This window comes from Lycorma delicatula, chromosome 4, assembly GCF_047948215.1.
Source record: "Lycorma delicatula isolate Av1 chromosome 4, ASM4794821v1, whole genome shotgun sequence".
NCBI classification, from domain to species: domain Eukaryota; kingdom Metazoa; phylum Arthropoda; class Insecta; order Hemiptera; family Fulgoridae; genus Lycorma; species Lycorma delicatula.
The window spans coordinates 33,164,454-33,192,011 of record NC_134458.1 but is presented as its reverse complement, the minus strand read 5'-3'; the positions used below and the strand labels follow the sequence as shown (position 1 = coordinate 33,192,011).

At 32.2% G+C, this 27,558-nt stretch overlaps 1 protein-coding gene across 8 annotated transcripts in view; it reads right to left on the bottom strand.

Annotated features, from left to right (window-relative positions):
* Positions 1-1,657: 1,657 nt before the first annotated feature.
* Itpr (Inositol 1,4,5,-trisphosphate receptor) overlaps positions 1,658-27,558 on the bottom strand; it is a 256,216-nt gene continuing 230,315 nt past the window's right edge. For all 8 annotated transcript variants that reach the window (XM_075362620.1, XM_075362616.1, XM_075362622.1 and 5 more), the window contains 4 exons: positions 22,038-22,203; positions 5,504-5,664; positions 3,346-3,507; positions 1,658-2,763 (listed from right to left, as the gene is read on the bottom strand). In XM_075362620.1, coding sequence (XP_075218735.1) covers positions 2,686-2,763; positions 3,346-3,507; positions 5,504-5,664; positions 22,038-22,203 — 567 coding nt within the window. In that variant the 3' untranslated portion in view covers positions 1,658-2,685. The remainder of the gene's footprint in view (positions 2,764-3,345; positions 3,508-5,503; positions 5,665-22,037; positions 22,204-27,558) is intronic.

Sequence of the window (27,558 nt, the reverse complement as noted above, 5' to 3'; positions counted from 1 at the left end):
ATCACCAACATACACAACCGGGTGACTGAAGGACCTTACAGGTGGATTTGGCCAACTGACTTGTGGAGGTTTATAAATATTTAAAACAGTGGTGCCGGCAATCTCCACAATCAAAATATATCCGCTGTTCTGTCTTGAGAAGTTACTTTGTAATCGGTGAGGTGGGACCTCATATATGTTGCAATACTATATTGTTCATCATTTATGGCCCCGACCAGAGCATATCCTTATAATCTTCCCCTTTTGGAAAAGATCTGCTCATCCTTGGTGTGAGTCTCCTGTATTGTCACAACATCCACAGCATTCTGCAGCATCAGGTGTGAGAGATATTGACACTTAGCAGATGAAATCAATTCAATATTCAAGTGACACATCTGTAAGTTGTTACCAATGGGGATTGATGAGTGCTCCATGCTTGGTTGATCCTGAAGAGGACTATTCATAGATAAATCCTCCTGCATACTTGTTGCTGTGTAGCAGCACCTTCGTGGAAGAATCAGCTGGTACTATATACTGTTGCTCAGGGATCACCCAATTGCAGTAACCACAATCTTCAGGGAGGCTTCTTCCTTCACCTGTGATTTAGATGTCTGACCCTGTGTTGGAATCCTTACATTGCTGAGTGTCATAGGCTCTATAAATATATATATATATATATATATATATATATATATGTAGTAGTGGAGATTGGAGATTTGCCAGTTGAAACACAAACTTTAATGAATTGAATTAATGAACTGTGAGCCTCTACCATTGTGTTAGCTGTGTTTGAAGTGAATGATTCAAATCAATAGAATGGATAACATTAAAAAAAATAATAGAATTAAATTTACATTAAATAAAATAGAATATGAAATAAATGTTTAAAATTTCTGTTTAATGGGCTTCCTGTGGGGACTGCGTGTGAGGCTAGAGTGATGTAAGCACCTCATGTGAGGCTAGACCGATCATCAACTGGTAACAAATAGGGTGTCCCTGGGGCGTTGTTGGAAGGTGCAATTTGGTGCTCTTATAACATTTCTGCAAACAATCATCCAATTTTTAAAAATCTAACGGGGTATTTGTTTGTAGGTTGAAGGCTAACTTTTGCATGCATCAGATACACTCTCAATCTAACAGATCACGGATAGTCAAAAATGTTGTTATATCTTCACAGTTGATCTTCCAATTTTCAAAATTTAAATTGGGTATTTGCTAGTATAATACAAAATCACAATGGAACCAAACCAAAACAAAAATTAACTCATACTCAGAAAAATTGAGGGGCCTACCCTCTGCTGAGACCAGCTTGAGCCCGGCAAGCTCCCACAAACAATCTTTGTAGAGCTTGGTGACAGTATGATTAGAAGTAATGCTGTCCGCATCGGATTGAGGATCAAGCCCACTAATATTGAATTTGATGCTTTAGGGGGACAGGGCAAAGTGGAACGGTATATGCTCCCAGTAATATTGTGCTGGACTGTGATGGTGCATAAACTACAAGGGGCTACCCTAGATAGAGCTGCCATAGATCTGAGCACTCGCATCTTTACCAAGGGCCATGACTACATACCATTAAATCGCATAAGACAGTTGGAGAGTTTAGCCATTAGTTGTATATAAATTAATTTACAAGGAATGAAGGTATAATAGGAAACCATTAAAATATTTTAGTTGATTTTTTAACTATTGTACACAGTAATTTATTGGTGTTATCATTATATAATATACGACTGATACCAAACATATTAAAATTTATCTTGGAATAATGAAAATTTTACGCCCATATTTCTTCAGTGCCACAAAATTGTGTAATCTTATTGTGTTGATCATAACTTCTCTTGACTTTATTTTAAAGGAGATATTTTAATATTCTATATAACATTTTAGACATTTTAGTTTTCTATATACAATTATATTATCAATAAGGTAAAATAATAGTGAAAACTTAATAATAAATGTTCACTTTATTGTTCAGTGTTTTTGATTATGTGTAAATTAAAACAAGTGTATAAATGAAAACAAAATAGGTATTTAAAATAATTATTCATATTATAGTTGAACTTATAAACAACTAACAACAATAACCTAACGAGGTTCACATATCTATATCCATATAAATACTAATATTTAATCCTGATAACATGAGTTTAGAAAAATAAATTTCACAAAATCATATTACACTTCATTAACGTACATAACAATAAAATAATACTTAAATTTTCTAATCGCTTTACAAAAATATGTATAAAAACTTTTATTGAGCCGAGTGCATGTGTTAGTTAATTGTATGAATTAGCATACACATTCCAGTTAATTTATTCGGCAGTAAATTATACATAGAATAATCTAACAAAGATGAATGCATTAATAATCCTATACTTCAAAATGTGATTTACTTTTTATCAATACACAAAAAAAGTTCATAATTTGTTTTGTACATCAATAACTAAATAAGAGGTAAAATTCCCCAAATCCGACATTCAATAATCTACACACAACCTTATATAAATTATATTCTAGCTATTATTAATAAAATTAATCAATTTATAAAACATTAAAATAGTGAAATTCAAAATTATTAAAATAACTAGAACAGTTGACTGTCATAATCTTAGGTAATAATTTTACTATGAATTAGTATTAATATATATTAACTATACTTGTTATAAGTGAATAGAATGATAATTAAAATTATGTATTCGTTCAAACAACATTGTGCAAATAAGCTGATGTTGAGCTCAATAATCCAATTCTTTGCTTTTGCTTCCTCTGTTCTGTCATCTGTAATAAAAAAAAAGAACTTAGATAATTTTTAACAGTATACTATCCTGCTATTAAACTACAATAATTTGGTACAGTAGAATCTCATAAAATGTTGAGACACCAGATCTGGATTCCCAATGACCAAAATTTTTCTAAAAATACACTAAACAATCAATTACTTCTGAGTTTTTCAAACGAGTTAAAACAAATAATAATAAAATGTTTGATTTTACGTTGTCATTTTAATATTTTTAATAAGACCTGCTGTAATATCTATCTTTTAGTTAAGATTCTTTTAAAACATAATGCTAATTACTTTTTACTGCATAACAAAATCTAAACCTCAGTAAAAACTGTTTTGAAACTACTTTTGAAAATCGATTAATTTGTAAAAATGGTATCAACACAAATTTCTAAATTAGAATGATCACAATAAAACATAACTCGGGTAGAATCTTTAAAGTTTCTCTCAATTTACACCCTAGCAGCTGCACTATTAAAAAACAGCTACCATAACAGCTGAATGGCAATGACACTAACCAGTCACTAAAACCAATATGCGAGCACTAGTAAAATACTACTGACTGATTGAAAACTTACTTGATCTTTCAATTCAGAGAGCTGCTGTGAAAGAGTAGTAACAAGGGTCTGAGTGTTCTCAAGCTGTACCTGCAGGCTTCGAAGCTCTATTTGTTCACCTTCTCCTTCATCAGCAGCAAGTGACATAGCTCGCAATCTTGGGAACCAATCTAAATTACGATCCTAAAAAGAGAAAAATTTTCTACTTAATACATAGGAGCATAAATAATTACATAGTACCTATACATCCTCTTAAAAATTAACAGCCGCTCAAATAAATAAAATGAATACTTGATTTTGAATTAAATTATTTTTTCTTTTCCAGTATATTTGTGAAAATTGCAGGCAAGTGATAAAAGTATGCTCAAACATGTATCATTTTACTTGAAAATAAAGAAATTAAATTTTTAATAAAATCATAAAAACTGTTTTTTTTTTTTTTTAAATTTAATTTAAAACAGTAGTTTCATAAAAAATAAAGAACTATTTTTGAAAAACAATTTTGTGAAAATCATAAAATCATTTTTGAAAAGTTTTATTTAAAAATGTCACAAAATAGCAGGCATGGCTTTCATATATAAGTAATTGCTTTTACATTCTACTTAAATTGGTTTATTTTATGTTTTAAATTTGCATTCTCTTCTCCAACAAGAAAACTGACTACTAATATCTTTTCATGTAAAAAATATTTCCTTCTTTCTTCCAGAAATTCTAAACAGTATTATTTAATAAAGCTTTTTTCTCAGGAAAAATATAAAGAAAGAGACTACCTTAAAAAAAAAATTCTAACCATGTATTTCCATACGCTGTCTTAATAAATGAATATATTTATTTATCAATTTAACATATATTGCCGTTTATATGAACTATACAGCTCCTTGACAAGATGGTACAGTGCAGTAATCTGATTTCTTGAGAGGCTCACATCGTCTCTCTGTATGTACCACAGGAATCCCTTATTGTCTGTCTGAATGGTAAGCTCATTCAGGAACTCAACTTTCTATCCAGATGTTGCATAAAAACTTTACTAAAGGTACCTACTGAGTGAATCTGGACTTTCTTGTGTTCCAATAATATTCAACTTTTTCTAGTAATAGAAAAACCTTTGACCTTTCTTTTTCCTGTTTAGCCTCCGGTAATTACCGTTCAGATAATACTTCAGAGGATGAATAAGGATGGTATATATGAGTGTAAATGAAGTGTAGTCTTGTACAGTATCAGTTCAACCATTCCTGAGATATGTGGTTAATTGAAATCCAACCACCAAAAAAACACTGGTATCCACAATCTAGTATTCAAATCCGTGTAAGAATATTAAGCTGACCTGGCTTTACTCAATAAACACTGGCTTATAGTAAAGTTGATCATTTTCAGTTGGAAAATGATCGCTCCAAGTCGGTTCATAGGCAGGCCTACAATCAGAGAGTAGCAAGGATATGATGGCTCTATCAACATCCTGGCATCTTCAAGCATAAATTAACTAGCATAGTCAGACCTACCCTACAAAAACAACAATAACAGAAAAGAAGGGATAAAGTATAAGGAAAGCAATCACAGTAAGAAGGGATGATCAATCTGCTGAGGTATATATCACCTTTTATATGTATATTTCACCAGGATCCTGACTGTACCCTAAAATTTACAGTTTTACAAAACCTGAACGTCTTCATGAAGTAACATCCTGGAAATTGAAAAGTATGAAGTATAAGCAAATGGAAACAGCTTAAAATAGATAAATTCCCAGAGATCAACATATATTTAAATGATGTAAGGTGCGGTTTCATTACATGTTGATGACATTTATGTACGAATAATAATCATAGTAGTTCAAAATTTATTTACAAAATAGTAAATGAACAGTAATGAAAAGTAACAATTTTCCTTAACGTTACGAGCTATTAATGCAGTGTTAATAGCTCTTGTATAGTATTAATTATTAATGCCAATAGCCTCTTAACAACATAGATAAGTTTTTGCATGAGGCCCTGATTACTCTATATTAATGAAGATTACTGCACATTACTGATCACACAAAGTTTAACTACAAATAGATATCAGAGACATTTTTATGTTATAATTCCAGTTTTTTAAAAGTAAATAGATGTACAATGAAGAACACTTTAAAAAAAGTATTTAATTAAACAAATAATTTAATTTAAAAATACTCAAATTTCCTTACCTTCACCATTGCATAGACATAACTTTCAGGTCCAGTAAATTCTGTTGGATCTTTAACTTTAACTAATACAATAAAGTAAAGATAATGCCACATGTTATGCTCACATTTAATATGCTCTTCAAAGCTCACAGTCTTGTTATCAAAGGCAGATCTGTTTAACCCTGTTAAACAATAACAAGAATATATAGAGTAAAAAATAAAAAATAAATAAAAAGTTATATGTCATTATAAATTAAAACCCAACATAATATGTAGAGGTATCTAAAACTGATAGTGAAGTAAGTAAGTAAGTAAGTAAGTGTACCTTCAGTTCAGTTGTAAGATTTCATTTATATATGAGATAATGACAGAAAAGTGGTCATAATAAATGAATATGGAAAACAAAGAATAAAATGATTTCAAACAATGTAATACAACACTGAAACACATTTTAATTGAGTGATTAAATAAGAATATTAGTCGAGCAGATAAGGTAATAAAGATTTCAGTAAGAATACATGTGCCTTAGACACTAATATCGTAAAAAAAAAGTTAGGTAAAGTCAACGACTACAAATGCATAAAATATAAATGAAATACAACTTATTTAAAGGTACTGAAAAAGTACAAAAAAAAAAAAAAAAACAGAAAAATATTTTTATAAAATTTTATTTTCTAAACCAATATGTTCTAAAAACAAACAAAATAATAAAATTTGCTTAATTATTCTAGTTTCAATCACCGATTTTTAATGTAAATGTTTACAGATAATAAAAATATCTTCAGATAGGTGCAATTCCAAATCATGCACAGAATACTCTTACTTTGTATATTTAATTTTACAATTTGTTTGCCTAACATTTTGTTACAGTGCATTCAAGAATAAAAAAGTAAAACAAAAATAAGAGACAGCAGGAGCTTACTCTCGTTAAAATGTCAAAAAAAATTTTTTAACAAAGGTAAAAAATTTAAAACATGTTATTCATTAAGACAGCAATAAAGTACATGATTTTACAAACACCTGATAAAAAATTCTACATATGTTTAATATACGTAATTAAACAACTCAGACGGCTTAGTCAGCAAAACATTATGGACAAGTACAATGAGAGGGGGGGGGTCAACTGTCATCCATATGCGCTTATGTCATTATACTGAGGAAACCTAAGAGGGCGTGCTCCTCTGAACTAAATTATCAATACAATATGAGATGTATTAAATCAGAACTAGAATACTTAGAGGATAACTTTTTGGAAAAGCTCTCACAAACTTGATCTCAGAAAATAGATGTTTCATAACATACAGTTAAAAAAATTAAACATAAATGTTACCACTTTACCTATATGTAGTTAATTTTATATGATAATATTAAGTTTACAGATCATTAAATAAAAATAAATTATTTTCATTAAAAAATCTATGAAGAGGGTACCAAATGAAGTACTTGGAGGAAAGAATTTTTCTCATTTTCAAACTGTCATAAAACACTAAATATCTTGGATTTACATCTGATATATGCAAGAATTTCTATCTATGCACTAATTGCAATAAGAAAATCCAGCTTTTCTTATTCCTCAAAAATTACCTCCTACCAAGTTCAAGAAAACTGGTCAAGGAAATTTAGCAGTTTATTTTTTAGCAGAGCTAACATTTTATCTTTTAAGAGAATAATTAAAAACTACTACAAAGATTTACAACCACAACTTATAATCAGTTACTGAAAAAAGTCATCTGCAACTACATCCATTTTAAGCAAAAATACCTAAGGAAAAATTATGTATCTTTACCAAGAAAAAATTCATAAAAACCATATTTATAAGTTATCTTTACAAACTGAGCTATACTTAGTAAAATTGCTAATATGTTCAAAAGAAAAGATTATATATATGTATATGGGTGTAATGTTTAGGATCAGACTGTAACTTTTCTTCAAAATATCATTTTTAACAAAAATTAGGCTGAGCACCACGAGGTGCGCCTGGATATATCCAAAAGAAATAGAAGAATTCTGTACAATGTACTGAATCTAAAAAAACTTCACAGCTTCATTTATCACAAATCACACCTCACTAGATCACATCTAGAGTTGTAACTAGGGATCTAGTCCCACCACAGGTGACCCCTTGACAGTCAATCATGAAAGGTCTTTTAAGGAACACTACACCAGCTGAACCAAGCAACAACAGAGCTCAGAGAAGGGAGCATTCGGATTCAGTGGGCTAGCACTTAGATAGCACATAACAGCGATTGGAAGCACTGGAATGCCCCAATACAACACACACAAACAAGAAAAATACAAAGTCCAAAATCAAATCAAAGCAAATTACCTTCATTTCCACACACAATGTAAACTCACTCATACAGATTGGTAAACTAAAAATAATAACTGGCCTAATGGACTAACACAAAATTCTCATCATAGGTCTGCAGGGAATAAGAAACACCGACCAGGACACCATGCAATCTCAAGAATATAGACTGTGCAAAGGTATACCTTGGAAGAGAGTGATGAAAAACGTCCCACAGTTTAGAACAGGCTTTTTAGTCAGCCTCAAAATAATAAACTCCATACAAGAATTCAAGTCACAATCCCCCAAGAATCTCAAAATTCACTCTAAAAGTATCTAATAAAAGGTACACTATAATAAATGCCCATGCATCCACTAATAATAAAAATCTCTCAAAAACTGATAGAGGCTTATCAATCTCTGTAGAAACCATAACCCAATTTTGAAATCCACATACTTCAAGAAGAAACTTCAAAAACTCAAAACCTGGAAACACCCGACTACACTAAAGGAGAATGGAAACTAGACCATGTCTTCATGGACAAACACCAAGGAGATCTACAATGTAAAGTCTGAGGAATAGACACAAGCTCAGACCACTATGTAATCAAAATTAAAACTATTTAATTCCCAAAGAAAGCAACAAAACCAAGCCCCTAAAACTAGAGAGAAATGAATTCTACCCAACTAATCAAGAATGAAAATTACCAAAGAGCAACTGAAAAAATAACAGTCGTGGATAAACTCGAAGATCTAATCAACAACCTTAAACAAATTGCAGAAGAATTAGCTTCAATAAAATCCTGTAAAAATCATCATTGGTGAAACAGCAAATGTGATAAAACACTGGAGAAAAGACATCAAACTTGGCTATTTCACCAATTCCAAAAATCAGAAGCATCCTTCCAAAATCTAGTAAAACAAAGAAAAGAAACTACCTGAACCCTAAGGAGAATAAAAAGACAACACCATAAAGACATATTGAAGTCAATAGAAGAAGAATTCAATAAAACATAGTCAAAACCTTCAAAATTAAGCTCCAAAAATATGAACCTCCAACACTACTAATAAAAAATGAAAATAGTAAACTGACCCATAACAATAAAGACAATGCAGAAATCCTAGTTAATATTTCAACAAACTCCTAAATTGCAAAGAACTGACAGAACTCCTAAACTTCAACACCAACACCCCAATAACACCACCAGAAAAATCAAACCTTCCCATACTAAAAGAAGTCTATGAAGTACTGGGTGAGATGAAGAATTATAAAGCAACAGGAGAAGATCAGACTTTTGTAAAGATCTGGAAACATGCAGGAAGATCAGCAAAAATTGCTCTTCATCCAACAGCTTCTCAACATCTGGATCAAAGATAAACTACCAGAACACCAGACAAAAGCCCTTATCCATCCGCTATACAAAAAAGGGGACAAAACAGACCCTAACAATTACAAAAGCCTGCAAAATTTGGGTTGTGGAATGTTTTTTAACTTACGATAATTGATTCCTATGTATTTTTTAGTGTTGAAATATTTCATTTCTTTTGCAAATTTCAAAATTTGTAAAAAGTTGAAAAATTGTGAAAATGTGATACTGTAAAATAAATATACGTTTTTATATAGAGATAGCTGTGCACCAGTGCTTTATTCAGTCTGAACTAAACGATTTGATTCAAAACTTAAAGAAAATTCAGAACTGCTTGGTTCAAGGCTTAAAGAGAGGAACCTGCTAACAGCTGGCACTTCATTTTCCTGGTTCAGATACAGAGAAAAGGATTTTCTTCCATATTTTTCAGAAGAAGGAGAATTAGTCTGTTGCACAGATGTACATGGAGTTTTGACTTAACATCCCGTATGAAAGTACTGATTGGAGATTGTTCATAGATTCATCAAAAAGAAGTCTCAAAGTTGTCCTTCACAATGGAAATACATATCCGTCAATACCCATCATTCTATCTATTTAAAAGAGTTTTATGATAATTTTGAATTCATTCTCAATAAAATTGAATATGACAATCATAAGTGGATTTCATGCATCAATCTCAAAATAATATCAATGCTCCTAGGATGGCAGAGACAGAGAAAATCATTGGATAAGGAAAGATTGGCCAAAAAGAGATTCATTAGAACCTGGAACCAAAATTGTGCTCTGAAAAGCTCTCATAGATCCAAATAAAGTTCTCCTTCCACCTCTGCATATTAAGTTAGGCTTGATGGAGCAATTGTCACAGCCTTACCAAAAGAAGGTAAATGTTTTAAATACATCTGCGACAAATTTCCAGTCTTATCAACCGCCAAACTAAAAAAGGTTGTCGTTTTCTCAAAGAAGGTAATTTTAAGAAAAAAATGTAAGTTGCAGAAAAAGAAGCCTGGGGAGCCTTTAAAGACATAATAACCAAGTTTCTGGGTAATAACAAGGATCCAAACTTTAAATCACTCATTGAAAACATGTTGCAGAAGTACAGAAATTTAAGCTGTTCCATGAGCTTGAAGGCTCATCACTTCCTAAATTCACATGTGGACTAATTTCTTGAAAATCTGGGTGCCGTTAGCGAAGAGATGGGCGAGAGATTTCATCAGGACATGAAAGAAATGGAAAGGAGGTGTCAAGAAAAATGGACTACTACGATGATGGCAGACTATTGCTGGATGTTACACAGAGATGAACCCTATAAAAAACATAGAAGGAAAAGTGCAAAGCAGAGTATAAGCCGTCCAAATAAACTTCGACACATGGAATAAAATTTTAAGTATTTTACATACTTTGTCATTAAGGGCGGTGAATAGGGGAAGTAATTTCCAAAGGCATGACATACAGCATAAAAATTAATTAAATAAATAAAAATAAATAAATTAAAATATGCACTATAATAGAAATTAGGCTTATTTTGTGGCAATTTTCATTAGAAATTAAGGGGTCAATGAGACCCCACTGCCTTCCTCTTTAAACCAATCAACTGTTTAGCTATAAGAATGCATAGTATAAGCCAAAAACGTGAATATATTACATCAATTTATTATTATAAAAAAAAAATGTTTTATATCTATTTTATTGTATCACATTTTCGTAATTTTTCAACATTTACAATTTTGAAATTTGCAATTTTCAAGAAATCCTGATGTGAAGGAAAAAATGAAGGTTATTTTTGGATTCAGCACTAAATCAATTATCAAAAACTTAAAACACAACCATGACAGGCTTGTGTCACAGGGGAATCTCACTCCTAGACACAACATAAAAAATTATTTCAAGAATCACCCTCAACAGGATCACTTCACAATTTGAGAAAGAACTAGGAGAATACCAGGGAGGTTTCAGACCCTGGAGGAAATATCCAGAACAGATCATGAGTGTCAAGCTAATAATGGATTACAACAGGAAATGAAACAAAAGGATTAGATTTCCAGAAGGTTTATGACTGCATCCACAGAAAATCCCTACTAGAAATTCTAAGACACCTTGGTCTATATATCAAATTAACAAGCATGATAAAACTACCCCTCACAAACACTAAGTCGAAGGTAAAATTCAGAAGCAAGTTCTTGGAACTATTTGAAATCAAAATAGGACTGCACCAAAGCAATGGGCTCTCACCACTATTATTCAACTGTGCTCTAGAAATGGTAACGAGGGAATTTAAAAATGCCCCAAAAAGTAAAAATAGGCCGAAAAATCAAAACAAACTCAATCATTTGAAAAGACAGAAATTATACCCAAAAACCAACATGATTAAAAGAGGTAAACATAAGCAATAATATAATCAAAATAGTAACCCAATTTAAATACCTTTTTTCTTTTTCCTGTTTAGCCACCGGTAATTACCTTTCAGATAATACTTCAGGGATGAATGAGGATGATATGTAAGAGTGTAAATGAAGTGTAGTCTTGTACAGTCTCAGTTCAACCATTCCTGAGATGTGTGGTTAATTGAAACCCAACCACCAACACCGGTATCCACGATCTAGTATTCAAATTCGTGTAAAAATAACTGACTTTACTAGGACTTGAATGCTGAAACTCTCAACTTCCAAATCAACTGATTTCAGAAGATGCATTCACCACTAGACCAACATGGTGGGTTAATTTAAATACCTTGGAGAAATAATAACAAACGATCTAAATGAAAAAAACCTCAATCCAAATAAAAAGAAACAAAATGGCTAAAGCTCAAAAATTAACCTGGTACACTTACAATAAAAAATACCTATCAATAAATGCAAAAATAAAACATTACAACACAGTTATAAAACCAGAAGCCACTTATACAGCAGAAACACTCTTCCACCTGAACACACAATCAGACAGACAGATTCTAGAAAATTGAAAGAAGAATTGGAAAACCTGCATCAGAAAGACGGGCAGTGGTGGACTGTGCCCAATAAAGTCGTGGACAAAGAGTTTGAACCCATCACTGGTACCATGCGCAAAAGGAGACTAGGATTCTCTGGACATATCATGAGGATTCAAATTCAAGGCTTCTGAAGCAGCTGGTACAGTACAATCTCAACTTGAAAAGCACAAAGACAGGATGCAGATGGATCAGAGAAATAAGAGAATATCTGAAAAAAAATTGGCCTTACACCAGAAGTTGCCACAAATAACATAAAATTAAACAAGAAAATCAAGAACAAAAACACTCATTTCACAGTCACAAGAAAAAACTCATAACATGAACATTTTCAACACTAGAAAGGGCACAAAGATCGGAATGTATGTAGAAGTACTGGAAGCCCAAACAGCCCCGTCAAAGGGACTTGGATAATGGACTGATGTAAAGTGATTCTATGCAGTCATAAAAGATAATAATAATATATATGAGGTGTGTTCAAAAAGTAACGAGAAGTTTGAAATTTAGTGGGTTATATTAGTCTGATTCCTAGGATTTTTTGATTGTTATATTGGTAAACATGTCTGAAAAGTATCTGTTTTAGTATCTGTTAACATTTTTAGCCATATTGAATAGTCTATTGTCAGCAGTCAAAAGCATAACACATGTTTTTGGTACAATCAGCAATTTTTTATCTGTATAAATAATGGATCACAGAATTTGTATTAAATTTTGCTATAAGAATGGAATAAAGAGTAGCAATGTTTTAAAAATGTTAAATATTACTTTTGGTGAGTCTGCTATGAGTAAAGCAAGAGTTTACGAGTGGTATAAGCGTTCCCAAGAACGTCGTGAAGACGAAGATGACGAGCGCCCCAGATGCCCCAGCACATCAACCGATGAAAACGTGGAAAATGAAAGAAATGATCGCCGAATCACAATCAGAGAAGTCGCTGATGATGTTGGAATATCAATTGGCTCATGCAGTGAATTTTTTTTGGATGTTTTGGGTATGAAATGTGTGACAGCAAAATTTGTTGCAAAATTGTTGAATTTTGAACAAAAACACCGGCAAATGGAAGTTGTTCAGGAGTCACTAATTAAAGTAAACAACAATGCAGAACTACTGATACGTGTCATAACAGGTGATGAAACATGGGTTTACGGATATGATGTTGAAACTAAAGCTCAATCAGCCCAGTGGAGGCATTCTGGATCACCAAGACCAAAAAAAGCTTGACAAGTACGGTCGAATGTGAAGGTTATGCTCATCGTGTTCTTCGATTTTAACGGCATAGTGCATCATGAGTTCTTGCCACAAGTTCAGATGATCAATAAGGAGTATTACCTACAAGTTGAACGCTGTTTGTGTGAAACAATCTGAAAAAACACACAGATTTGTGGCGAAACAATTCATGGCTTTTGCACCACAATAATGCACCTACTCACACTTCATTGCTTGTTTGTCTGTTTTTAGCCAAAAACAATACTGTAATGATACCCCAGCTGCCATATTCGCCAGAAATGGCCCTGTGTGACTTTTTTCTATTCCTAAAAATAAAGAGAACCTTAAAGGGCTGTCGTTTTACAAGCATAGATGAGATTAAAAGCGAATCGCTGAAATAACAAAACATTATTCCAAAGATCAAGTTCCAGAACTGTTTCGGAAATTGGAAAAAGCGCTGACATACGTGTATAACATCTAATCGGAACTATTTTATAACATTAATATAGTCAAATAAAATTCTTCCAAAAAAACAAAAATTCTCATTATTTTTGAACACACCTCGTGTGTGTGTGTGTGTGTGTGTATATATATATATAAAATATATTATCCCACGATTAGCAAGTTCATTTTTATAATTGTAGTATTTCAAATCAAATGACTGAAACCTTCAACTCGGACCACTCACCACAACCTAACACATACTTCCATCTTATATGAGGGAGTACGCAAAAATAACAGGAATATGTATGTGGCATGCAACCTAGAGACAGCTGCCGATTCCACCACTAAGTGTACCATGCTTACATTATTCTGTGCAGTCAATATTGACAAAAGTGACATTGCTCCATATTTTCATAAGGTGACTCATGTCATTTTCTTAAACATGTTGCAATTTTTGTGATGGATGATCATAAAGAGAAGAGAGTCAATGTTAAATTTTATTTTCTCTTACAGAAAATAGCTGCTGAAACTGTTGCAATGCTTTTAAAACAGAAGTTTTAAATAAAACACAGTTCTATGAGAGGTTTGGTACTTCAAACGAGGAGATATATCACTTGAAGGATGACCAAGATCTTGCCTAATTTTCACAATTAGAAATTATGAAAAGCTTTAAAAACTGTGCAATGGAATTTATAAAGACTGTCATCAGACTGAAGAAATTTCAGAATTGACTTGTGTGCCTTGCAGTTCTTGCCAGTGAATTCTAACAGATGATTTGAATGTGAAACGCACAGCTCCAAAACTTGAGCCTCGATTGCTCACATATCAGAAAACCAGTCACATTAATTTGTTTCATGATTTGAAGGAGGGAATTTGAAATGATTCACACTTTCTTTCAAAAGTTGTGACAGGTAATTGAAATTGATGCTAGGTTATGACTCAGAAATGAAATAACAATAAATTAGGTGAAAATTACCAAATTCACCGAGAACAAAAAAGGATAGGAGGTTCAATCAAATATGAAGGCAATGATGATTTTTTTTAATGTGAAAAGGATTGTCCACAGGCAATTTGTTCCTACTGAACATATGGTGACTAAACCTTTCTACCTGGATGTGTTGAGAAGATTGTGTGAGAGTGTGTGATGAAAACACTTGATGATTTAGAATGCTAATGATTGGTTTCCACACAATGACAATACCCCCACCCATACTGCTCACTGAATCAAACAGTTCTGTTGTTTTGTCAAACAGGAGGACATTACCCCTTACCTTCCTACTTGCCTGATCTTGCACTGTGCAACTTTTTCTTGTTCCTGTACATAAACAAAGAACTTAAAGGAAAGAACTTTTGTACCATGGAGAAGGGGAGAAGGTTGAAGATAAATTGCTGTAGGTCTTAGACAATGTTCCTCTTCGGGAATTCCAAAACAGTTTCCAGCAATAGGGAAATCATTGGAACAAATGCATTCAGTCACATGGAGAGTACTTTGAGGTAGATTATTAAAGTTTCAATAAGTAAAAATTAAGAAAAAAAGGTTTTTTAAGCTAACATTAATTTTAGCTTTAATTTTAAGCTAACATTACACTTTCAATTGGATTACCTAAAACAATTTCAGTTATTTATTTTTATTTTACAAATATTGCAAAAAGTCCTTTTTTTGTACCGCTTTATAAGTACTGTTTATCTATTAAATTAACCATTGTTATTATTTATTCATTAACATTATTCTATTTATTTTATTCTTAAATGGTTTTCAGGGCAGCTTCCCTTTTCCAGTTTAATTCAATGTACAGTCAAGTCTTGATAAACTCATGGGAGAATAATTAGTTTTTCACCTAATTTATAGAAAATTATCGTTTTGTATTTAAAAATCATTTTGTATTCTAAAGAAACACACTGTATATAATGAATGTTAAACCTGTTGAACCATTGTTTGAAAGAGATTTTTAATCTCAGGGGTGGAAATTTTAGGAACCTTAATTTATAGGCAGGTTCAGCCAAAGAATAAAAATGATTTTTTTGGGTTAAATGTCCATTTTTATTATTAATAGTACCATTACATATAAGCTTAAGAAAATAGTGAAAGTTACATCACCATAAACATGCTTAGGTTAATAGCCAAATATTGTGATGAATTTTTATACAAAAAGTTGATTGCTTACTAAATTTATCAATTCAAAAAAGCTGACAAGACAGTTGTAGAACTTTCCCGCCACGCAGCCTTTTTCTGATACACAACTTAATTAAAAATATTTATCACTTTATTTAAATATAATATTTTTTGTTTATTTAATTCAATAATTCTAACTAAAGCGCGCACGCCTACTGTATTTCATTTGCACACGTATGGTGGTACTAGTGGCCACTTTAGATATTATTCATTTATTTAATTCTACTGCTCACCCGTGATGTTTCAACACAGCTAGTGCTGAAGAATAATAAACAGAAAAAGAAAGAAGACAACTACAGCAACTGTATGTTAGTGCTAGACAAGTGCCCCTTGTGGTGAGAGGGGGTACTAATGATACACTCCACTTAGTCACTAGATTATTTAGAGTATTTTTTGGGGTGGAGGTGTGACTTGGCAAAATTTCTTTTTTTAAATATTATTTTTTAATTAACAAATATACCTAAGAAAAATAAGATATTAATTAGGCGAAACCTCAAAATACTGAGGATGACCTTCTTGTTCAGCCTCATCCCCTTGACCATTTAAGTTGAAAATTTACTGACATCAATGCCCCATATATAGAAGTAATCTGACCAAGTTTAGTAAAAATCAGTCCAAGTAGTTCTGGAGATTTAGAGGCCAATACCTGAACACATACATATGAACATCTGGAAAATTTCCATTTGGTTTTTTGGGTTCCCTAGGTGCCAAAACATAAAGATCCAGAGAAAACCGTGTATGCCCAAATGGTACCGATTACCATACTTTACCTTCTATAGCTACGCTCTGCTAGAGAAATAGGTGGAAAAGTAAAAATGAAATTAGAGAAAAAACAATTTGTGAGGCAAATTTGAAATTTTGCAAATCTTACAGAAATAACTCTTTTATTTGCCTATAAGCTCTTTTTCTTTTTTAAAAAATATTTATAATATTCTTTTTTCATAAGAATTCTAACTGACACTTTGTGGATGTTCATGGTGTAATTACTGTGGTGGTGGTGGTGGGGGGTCAACTAAATTTATTTTATTAATGTTTGCAATTATTATTATATTTACTTATCGCTTAATCTTATCATAGATGATAACATAAAAGCAGAACAATTTATCCATAATGTTCACATATTATGACATCATATCTAATAGTGAAGAGTGAGCCTTCATAGACAACATTAATCATGTCTGTTCAGCTCAAAACACGTAGCTGAAAACATAGCTGTGTTATTCGTATTAAGCACTGGATTTAGGAATGAATTAATTTTGTTCAGTCTTATTGCTGTCTTAAGTTTGTTAACAGTGGATGTAAAATTGTTTAAATGATGTGGATGCCTTTTGTTATGTATGTGGTGAGTTTACTGTAAAATCAAATAGAAAAAACATTACATCTTTAATTAAAAAAGCATATTATTTGTACTTTCAGTGTAAAATTGGTGATCCAGATAACATGTGGACTCTTCATAGAGTACACACTAATTGTTCTGTATATTTAAGAGGATGGCTGAAAAGTACACGGAAGGCTTTACCATTTGGTGTACTTATGGTTTGGTGTGAACCAAAAGATCATGTAACCAATTGTTACATTTGTTTAACAAGTGTATCTGGAATTTCTAAAAAATCTAAACATACTGTAAAATATCCTTCATTGCAATCTGCAATCAGGCCTGCACCTCATAGTGAAATTATTCCAGTTCCTCAGCCACTTGTGAATGTATGTTTTGAAGGATTAGGCAGTACTGAAGAAGACAACAATGATATTGATTTTGAATTATCTTCCAATAAGCCGCATCTTATATCATAAGGTGAATTAAATGACTTGGTTAAAGATTTAAATTTATCAAAAAATCAAGCTGAATTTGAATTTACTTAAAAAAAATACAAAAATTTTGGGCTTTTGAAGCCGACCAAAAGAACTTTTTCAGTACTTTATTGATGAAAATAATTTGGTTTATTGCACAAATATTGATGAGCTTATGCTGGACTTAGGACAAGTTCATAAACCTGAGGACTGGCGCCTTTTCATAGATTCATCCAAGTATAGTTTAAAAGTGGTTCTACTATACAACGGTAACAAATATGCTTTGATACCAATCGCTTATGATATTAATTTGAAAGAGATATACGATGTGATGAAAGACGTTCTTGAAATAATCTATATATATAAAAATCAATGTTTGTTTGTCTGTCTGTTCCAACTTAACTCGAGATCTACCAGACAGATTTGTCTAAAATTTTGCACACCTACACTTTGAAGCCCTGCGATGAACATAGGCTAATTTTTTTGGACCTCTGACATAATGGTTGCGAGTTATCAGCGTTAAAGTTACTTTTTTCCATTTTGACAACATTGGATTCATTTGTTCGCATGCTTTAAAAGTTAAATTTCATGTGATTTTAGTTTGTTTTTTCAATTCGATGCGGATTCGAGTTCCAATTTTGACAACACTTAACGATTGTGATAATAGCAAAGTACTTTTTTGTAGATTCTTTATATTGCTGGTAGGAGATTTAAATCAGAGGTGGCAGAGAAATTAGGTTTTACAATGGCCGAGTCGTATGAAATTATTTTTAATGTAGGCTATCTATTTTTTCATGTGATTTGGTGTAATCGAGTTATACCTGTACAAGTTAATTTTTTACAATTTTGACATTTTTGCCTTTATTTGTCCGTATGCTTGAAAAGTTTAATAAATAGTTTTATGCAGTATTCTATTTCTACACAATTATGCAAATTAAGACATTTTCTCTACTCAAGGTCTCATTTCAGGTCTTCTTAAATTTATCTCCAATACTTTGTTTTTCCGGATATTTTAGCTTTTCTATCAATTAGAGTAATGGGCGATTTTATTAATACACGTGTGGCTTTACAACCTTTTAAAAGTTTTTTAATGTTGATTTCTACCTTTTTAATATGTTTTAGCTCTTTTCTTTTACCGTAACTAAGAAAAGTTGTTATATGGGAGTTATTTTTTGAGGAGGGTTTGGGGGCACAGCCCCCATTTCGATAAATTAAAAAAAAATGGATTTTCTGTTATCAGATAACGTATCTAAATTGCATGAAGTTTTTTCTAAAAACATTTAGCTCTTAACTTGGAGTAAAGTTGATAATGTCAAAAATTTTCCAGTTGGAAAAAGAACTTTGGAAACCTGGAAAACCAAAGCGCCGAGCGAAGCGAGGCCTGGCTGGGAGGTCCGGGGAAGCCGGGCCGAGCAGCTAGTAAATTATAAAAAAACATAGCTGGAACATATGTGCTGATTTGAAAGTTATAGTTATTTTGTTAGGCATGTAGGCTATACTAAGTACATGTGTTTTCTTTGCAAATGGGACAGCCGAGCTAGGGACAAACATTGTGTTACCAAAGAGTGGAAGAAACGAGACAACTTAACTCCAAATAGGAAGTATATTATTCATGAGCCCTTAGTTGAACCCAAAAAAATACTTTTATCCCCTCTCCATATCAAGCTAGACTAATGAAAAATTTTGTAAAAGCAATGAAGAAGGATGGTCCCAGATTTTGTACATCAGGCAGAAATTTCCAAATGTAAGTGAAGGAAAAATTAAAGAAGGAATATTTGTTGGTCCTCAAATAAGAGAGTTGGTCAAAGATGATGTATGTTTACGCTGTTTGCGTAAAGTCGTTTTATTCCAATGAATTCAAGGTTATGGTGTTAGCTTATTTCTATCACGCATTATTTCATTGCTGTTTAATCTTAATGTATATATTAGGCTTAGTGTTTTTTATTCTCAACCAATTTCAATATTGTCAATAGTTCCTAGAAGTCTATTTCTCTTTGTCGGCCCTGATGTCATTTCTTCAACTTGCGTATTCAGAATTATTTCTTATCTGTCATACGTAATTCTTTAGTGGTCTGCTTGCTTGTAAATTATTTTTGTTATGTCTTCGTTCTCGAATTCCAACACGTTTTCTCTAATCGTTCTCATACTAATACTAAGACACTTCTCTTGTTTTTTACACACACTCTCTCCTGTCCACTGCCTAGCTGTGGTTTCCCTCTCCTTTCACTCACGCCATCTTTTCGTCAGAGTAGACCAGACCTTCACCATGTAAAGTCGCCTATGACTTTTCACTCTCCAACTTTGTGCTAATATTTTCATCGCATTCATACTCGCATACACATTGCGGGATTTCTGTAGAAATTATCTCTAGTTCTACCCGTCAGTGGTTCGTTATTTCACCGATCTTTATGTATTGTTTTTGCCTCGTTTCTTTGTCAAGTTTAACCTTCAAATTCTGTATATTACGTCTATGCTGAAAGTGCTTCAATTACTACAAACTTACAATTCTATCGACGCCGAATCTTCTCTAGCTGCTGATTACATTTTCATCGATGCAGAATCTCTCCAAACTCGTTGCTACATTTTTGAGACGCCACGTCCTGCTCAACCTCTAAACCATGTTCTCACCCCCGTATTCCTGATACACCACTGCGGACTACGCCCAGGATTACTGTATGTATTCATTCATCTTCATTCACGAGTTCGTCTCTTACTAATATTTGTGTGGTACAGGCAAGTTCAATTTTCATTATTTTTTATGCTAAACAGTTATTTTATCATTAAAAATTTGTGGAACATTCAGTTCATCGTACCCTATGCATTTTCAATATCAAGTTTAGTTTAAAAACCATTTATTCACTTAAGTACAGTCACGACAGGTGATTTATATAAGGTTGTGTCATCGTTCCGCTGCAACCTATTTTACGTGCTTAATTAATTTTAATTTGTTGTTATTGTAATTAACTCTATTATTTAATCTTGTAACTTGTTAATCGGTGAGATTAATTCTTTTCTATTCATGAACTGTATTCATAATACTTCTCTTAAATTAACCTAAAGCAAATTACTCCTGATGTACAGTTATGTTTTAGGACTCCTTTGTAATTTTTTATTTTCAAGAAAGCTTATTAGTAAAGGAACTCTATTTATATGTTTATTTATTTCAATTTGATTATTGTAATTAACTCTTTTTGTACTATAATATTATTGTGTCCTTTTTCTACATTAAACTAGAATTACATGTTTGAATTATTTAATGCTAAGTTTGTTGTTCATAAATCAGGAAAGGCCAGTGCCAATCAAGATTTACTGTAATTTATTTTTCTAAGTTAATGACATTTGTTCATTGCTAATTTTTTCAATATTACAGCATTTGTCAGTAAGGCAATAGTTTTCCAGACATACTATGCTTATTTGATGTTTTGTTTTTCTAAGTATATAATTGTAAATCTCATTTAATATTATTATTACTGATATGCTGATTTCAGTTGATATTCTTATGTATCATTAAGTTATGTTAATTTCATAATTTCTTTTTAGTTTTTAAGGTTATGATTTCACTTAAGTTCAGTTGTTTTCTTTCTCATTAAAGTCCAATTTCTTTTGGCAAATACGAGCTGTGTTTTTTGTTAACTTTACCCAACAATGTATTTAACTTGACGTTAAATAATGTAGAAAGTGCAGCTTGGGCTTCATTTAAAGATGCTTGTAAAACTTTTCTCGGCAAAGAAAAATCCAACAATTACCAAGATATTGTTAATCAACTTATTACTTCATACAGAGCTGCGGGATGTAATATGTCTTTGAAAATATATTTCCTCCACTCACATCTGGATTTTTTCCCGGACAACCTCGAAGACGTAAGTGACGAACATGGTGAACGTTTCCACCAAGACATTTAGGTGATGGAAAGCCGCTATAAAAGGAAATGGAATACTAACATGCCAGCTAATTATTGTTGGACATTAATTCGGGATGTGCCTGAGACTATTTATAAAAGAAAAGCATCAGCAAAATCATTCTAACACAGATAAGGCCATGCAAAAATACAAATTTTAACTATATTTTCTCTTAATTTTATTTGAAGCATAATTTATTTAAAATTAGGGGCGATAGAAAAATTGTATTTACAGATCTGTAATATATACAAAAAAGCAATTCAAGAAATAGTATCACACTTAGAGAAAAATAAAAAATTTTTTTTTGTCTATCAATGTAATAAGTAACAAACAATAAATCAGTTTCAGAAAAAAGGAACAAAAAAGCAAGTAAAAAATTGAAGGAAATTAAAAAACCAACCACTTACCGCAAATAAAGCATGTATTCTTCAATATTAGTTCCTTTTGTTGTTTTTCACTCCTGAGGTCAGCGAATGTATCAATAATGACACCAAAAATGAGATTGAGAACAATAATAATTACGATAAAGAAGAATAGTAGATCATATACAACTCTAGCTACAAATAATGGTTCCTAAAACAGAATTAACCAGATATCATTTGACAAGAACTAAAACTTTTATATATATATATATAATTTACACAATATTTATAATCAAACAGTTACTGTGCTTGATTACTATGTAACAGCATATCCTACATAGAGATTTATATATATATATAAATAAATTAAATCCAACCTTATCAACAATTCGTCCGCAGTCTCTTTTATAGCACTTTCGGTCATTCAACCATCCTCAGGAAAGGTTATTCTTCAATTTCAGATCAATAAAATTAAATTATGTAGAATGTAAATTTATAAAATGTTAAAATCGCAATAACTGGTCATCACAGTATAAAGTTAGTCATGTCTGTTATGTAAGAAGGTCGCAGTTGTTATGAATATTAGTGGTTCGATGGAGGCATTTTAGGTATATTGGTAATTATTAATTATTTGTTTGAATAAAATATTGTCCTCGAATTTGGTCTGTTCACTGATTAATTTATTGTTATAATAGAATATATTGAATTTTTTGAGGATACTCGTTTTATATAAGTAGTTTGAAATATCTAATATTTTAATAAAATTATCGGGATTGTAGTTGTGTTTATTTTGTAATATGTATGTAGCACAATTTGATTTATCCAAGTAGCTTTTCTTTATATTGTTAATATACTCTTTGGCTCTAACAGAAAAAGAACGGTTGGTCATACCTATATATTCTAAATAGCAGTCTTCATATTCAGACTATGGACTCCTTGTTTATCTAAGATATTTATATTTTTTGAGTTTGCTATTTTAGTATGATTGTTATTATTTATAAAATTTATTATTTTACTGTTGGTGGTGTATGTTGTCTTTAGATTATTGGCTTTAGTTGAGTAAGAACACTCATATAGAGCAGACTTGACTTGCACCACATTTTTTGAGTTTTTCGTTGGTTTTCAATGTGTTTTTCTGGTTTGGACTATTGGAACAGTTGGTAGAAATATCTGTTGACATGTTTTAAAGAAAATTATGATTAATGGATAATGGACAACTTTTTTTTTATTGCCATTGGCAATAAGGACTACATTTGAATGACTGTTCAAGTTACAAGACTAGACAGACAACTGGATAGAATAAACACGGACTTAGGAAATTATTCTTCTATTGCTCTAGTGATAATGTATATTTTTCTAAAACCTTTGACAGTCTTATAAGGGGGAACAGTTTTTTCTTAATAACTTCCTTCCCATACTTCCTAGACCCCCCCCCCCTGAATCTATTCATCCCGGGTCCTTCCCTACCCACTGACACCCTCATCGAACATTTTTTGACTTGATTTTTAGGGGATAAATATCCTGAACCCCCTCAATTTTTTCCTACTTCATACACTTTAACTACCCCTTCCCAAAAAACCCCCTTGCCCCCCTTTTTGTTTTGAACACTGAGCCCCAACGTGTGGGGTAACAGGGAACGAGGAATTTGAAATAATTACTCTGATAATAGTGAACAATTTTTAAAACTTCACTGGTGACTGCTGGAACAAAAAAATGTGATGGAGGAGGAAGAATCACTCCCTGCAACTTCGGCTGGGCCGGATGAACACAAACCTGGTAAAAAAGACAAAGGAAGAAAAAGAGCAAAGCAGTGGTCTATGGAAGAGGAAGACCCTCCTCTGGAAAATCTGAAAGATCTATCCAACTGACTGGAAGTTGCTTTTTCACTGATACAAAATCATGGTAATGGATTGAAAAACTTTATCAACACACAAGAGAGGGTGCTACAGGCAATCTTTAGCAGTTTACAAGCACTGCTAGAGTTTGTGGTTGAATGTACCCAGCCAGGATATGCCAGAACCCCCCACTTGAAGGCCACGGAGCGTGAGGCCAGAGATGTGGCCAATGAGGTCTCGAACATGTTTGACAGAAACACTACATATTTTCCAGATTGCTGGAAAGAAGCCTGCACAGATCAAGACAGGGTCTCATATAGGCCCAAATGCTTATTGAACACAATCAGAAAATTGTTTGAACGGTTGATCACTGAAAGACTATGGGCGGCACTGGAGATGATGGGTGATAATCCACCCATCATTTCCATCAGGGACCACGTTCGTCAAGGGAGGAGGTTAATATTAACGGTTGTGATGTCGATAGTATATTATACGATCCCGACTTGGGCCAATGCTTTCGAAAGAAAAGGAAACTTGAGCGAGTAGCAGCAGTGCAGCGGTGAGTGAACATACATATTGTGTCCATATACAAAGCATGCTAAAAAACGCTGTTGAAGTGATAGTGGGGTGCCCCTTATGGGCCTCCGTGTCCTCATGTTGAGGAGAGTATTAATTCAGAGCTTGAGGAGTAAACATTGGGAGCGATTAGCGTGTTGGTGTTTGATAAGTGGTGAAATGCGGAGTCTTATTTTCGCGGTAGTGATTGATGGTAATTGTATAATGAAACGGAACAGTATTTTTAGGGAAACTTAACTTTGCGTTCGATGTGAATACATATCAACAGAGGATCTATACGCCGTCTATTATTCAAAATTTATTATCGATTTATTATTCTTCATACATTGCTGTTTACGTCAACATCATGCCTAAATGTGGAGTTTGTAATAAAAATATAACCACTAAACATAGTGAAATAGCTTGCACTGACTGCAAGACATTATTTTATGCAAGCTGTAAAAATATGAGCAAAGATGACATTGAATTGTTGATATTCAATAATGAAATTTGGAGATGGGAACATTGCGCCTTAAGCAAAAGAAAAGATCTTCAACTAGAAACTGCTGTACAAAGAAACAACTTTACACCTGATGACGTGATGTCCGCTATAAATGAATTAAAGAGAGCCCAGAAACGTATGATAAGTGATATGAATGAATCATCAGACCTTCTACACAAAAAGATTGATGATAACTCAAAAATAATTGCTAACCAGACACTAAAATTAGAGAGTATGTTCAAAAAATTGAGAATTTGACAGCTGAAAACCATAATCTCCGTCAACAAGTTAAACAGCTTGAGTTCAGACTTGAGGATGCGGAGAAATATAGTCGTAAAAGTATGATAGAAATTCATGGTATCCCCAAAAAAGATGTTGTTGATACAATTAAAAACGTGGGAGACGTAATTGGTTTCCAAATTACGGATGAGATGATTGATGCTTGTCACAGATTGCCAGGGAAAAATAATATGTCCGACGGAATCATTGTCAAGTTCGTCAGAAGGCAGGATAAGGAAAATTTCATGAATAAGAAATGAGATAAAAAATCTATCACTACATTAAATATGGGATTTACAACTGATACTCCGGTGTACATAAATTAGTCGCTCTGTCCACCAAGGAGACGGCTATATGTGCTCGCTCAGCAGGCAAAAAAGTCTAAAGGTTACAAGTACATCTGGCTACGAGATAGGAAAATACTTATGCGGAAGAATGAAAAAGACAAAGTTGTGCAGATTATGAATGAAGAGGACTTAAACAAATTACCATAAGCACACTCATTTATGTTAAAATAAATTTTTATTTGCAATGATCTCTACCAATTTAAATAAATTAATGAACTGTGAATTTAAAATTCTGCACCAAAACATTAGTAGTCTAAGAAAGAACTTTGATGAATTATTAGTTAATTTATCTAAATTTATAAACATGCCAGATTTAATTGTTTTATCGGAAATTTGGATGTCAAATGAAGTATCTTTATACAAAATAAAAAATTATGATATGATAGCTAATTGCAATGAAGGTTATAGATTAGGTGGAATAATTGTTTATATCAATTCTAAATTGAACTACCGAAGAGTTTCTTTATCTCTGTCTGCATCTGATGCAATTCTTATTGACCTAGTGCACAATGGTATTGAATGTACAATACTTGCGCTATATAGGTTACATAGTAAGGATAAGAGGCACTTCTTAAATGAATTTAATGATGTGCTGTCTAAAATTAATTCTAATAACTGCATAATAATCGGTGACTTTAACTTAAACCTACTTTCCAAATCCCACTTAATAGATGAATATAAAACTATTTATAACTGCCATGGATTTGAATCATTAGTCAATGAACCCACACGACTTACAAGTGGAACATGCATTGATCAATTATTGTCAAGAATAGAAAATAAAAATAATTATGAAATAGTTTCAACTGTGAGTCATTTGCAGATAACAAATCATAGTCTTATAGGCGTCGGGATATCGCATATCTGTAATGTGTCACATTCCAATATTATTAAAAATGAGAATAATATGAATGCTGTTAAAATTGATTATCATAAATTCATTTCCCTTATCGCTAAAGTAGACTGGCGTGATGTTTATATACATAACGATGCGTCAGCAGCTTTTGATATTTTCATAAGAAAATTTACTGAAATTATAAACGAATCTAAAACTCAATTAGTCATACATGGTAAGCAATTCAAAAAATTAAAACCATGGATAACAGATAAACTGTGTGAAATGATATCAATATGCAATTCATTATACAAAAAAACAAAAGCGCACCCTAATAACGTACATTTAATTAAACATTATAAAACATATAGGAATAAACTTAAAATTAAGATTACATCGGCTAAACAAAATTACTATGATAACATCTTTGACAGATGTAAAGGAAATTCTAAAAAGGAGTGGGAAGTAATTAATTCCTTAACCAGTCAAAAAAGAAAAGATAAAGTTATTGAACTAAATAATGGAAATAATAAAAATATCTTTGAACCATTTAAAGTAGCTAACATATTTAACGATTATTTCATAAATGTTGTAAGTGACTTACGTAAACAATTAAATGAAAGTTGTAATGATACAAATAATGATCTGGCAAGTATAAAATGTGAAGTGTCATTAATGTTTGTTGAGCCTGTCCTTAATGCTGAGATTGAAAATATTATCAAAAATCTCAAAAACAATAAATCCCCTGGTATCGATGGAATAAGCTCAAAAATTGTTAAATTAGCGGTAGATCATATATCACATGTCTTAACCTTTCTTGTAAATATAAGCCTCCAATCTGGAAAATTCCCGGACGCTTTAAAAAAAGCAGTAGTAATACCTGTCTTTAAAAAAGGAGATAAAAACTCTGTTACTCAATATAGACCAATATCTCTACTCTCTATCTTCTCTAAAATCTATGAGAAACGTATGAAGAACAGATTAATATCGTACCTCAATAAAACTTCTTTTTTTAGTAAAAACCAATATGGATTTATGGCTGGGAGCAATACTGAAAAGGCGTTCTTAAATTTTACTATCCAAGTATTTCAGGGCATAAATGATAAGAAATGTGTGAGCGGTCTATTTTTAGACATAACAAAAGCTTTTGATTATGTAGACCACAATGTCCTTCTACGCATTCTGTGGATGAGTGGTATTAGAGGTGTTTCAT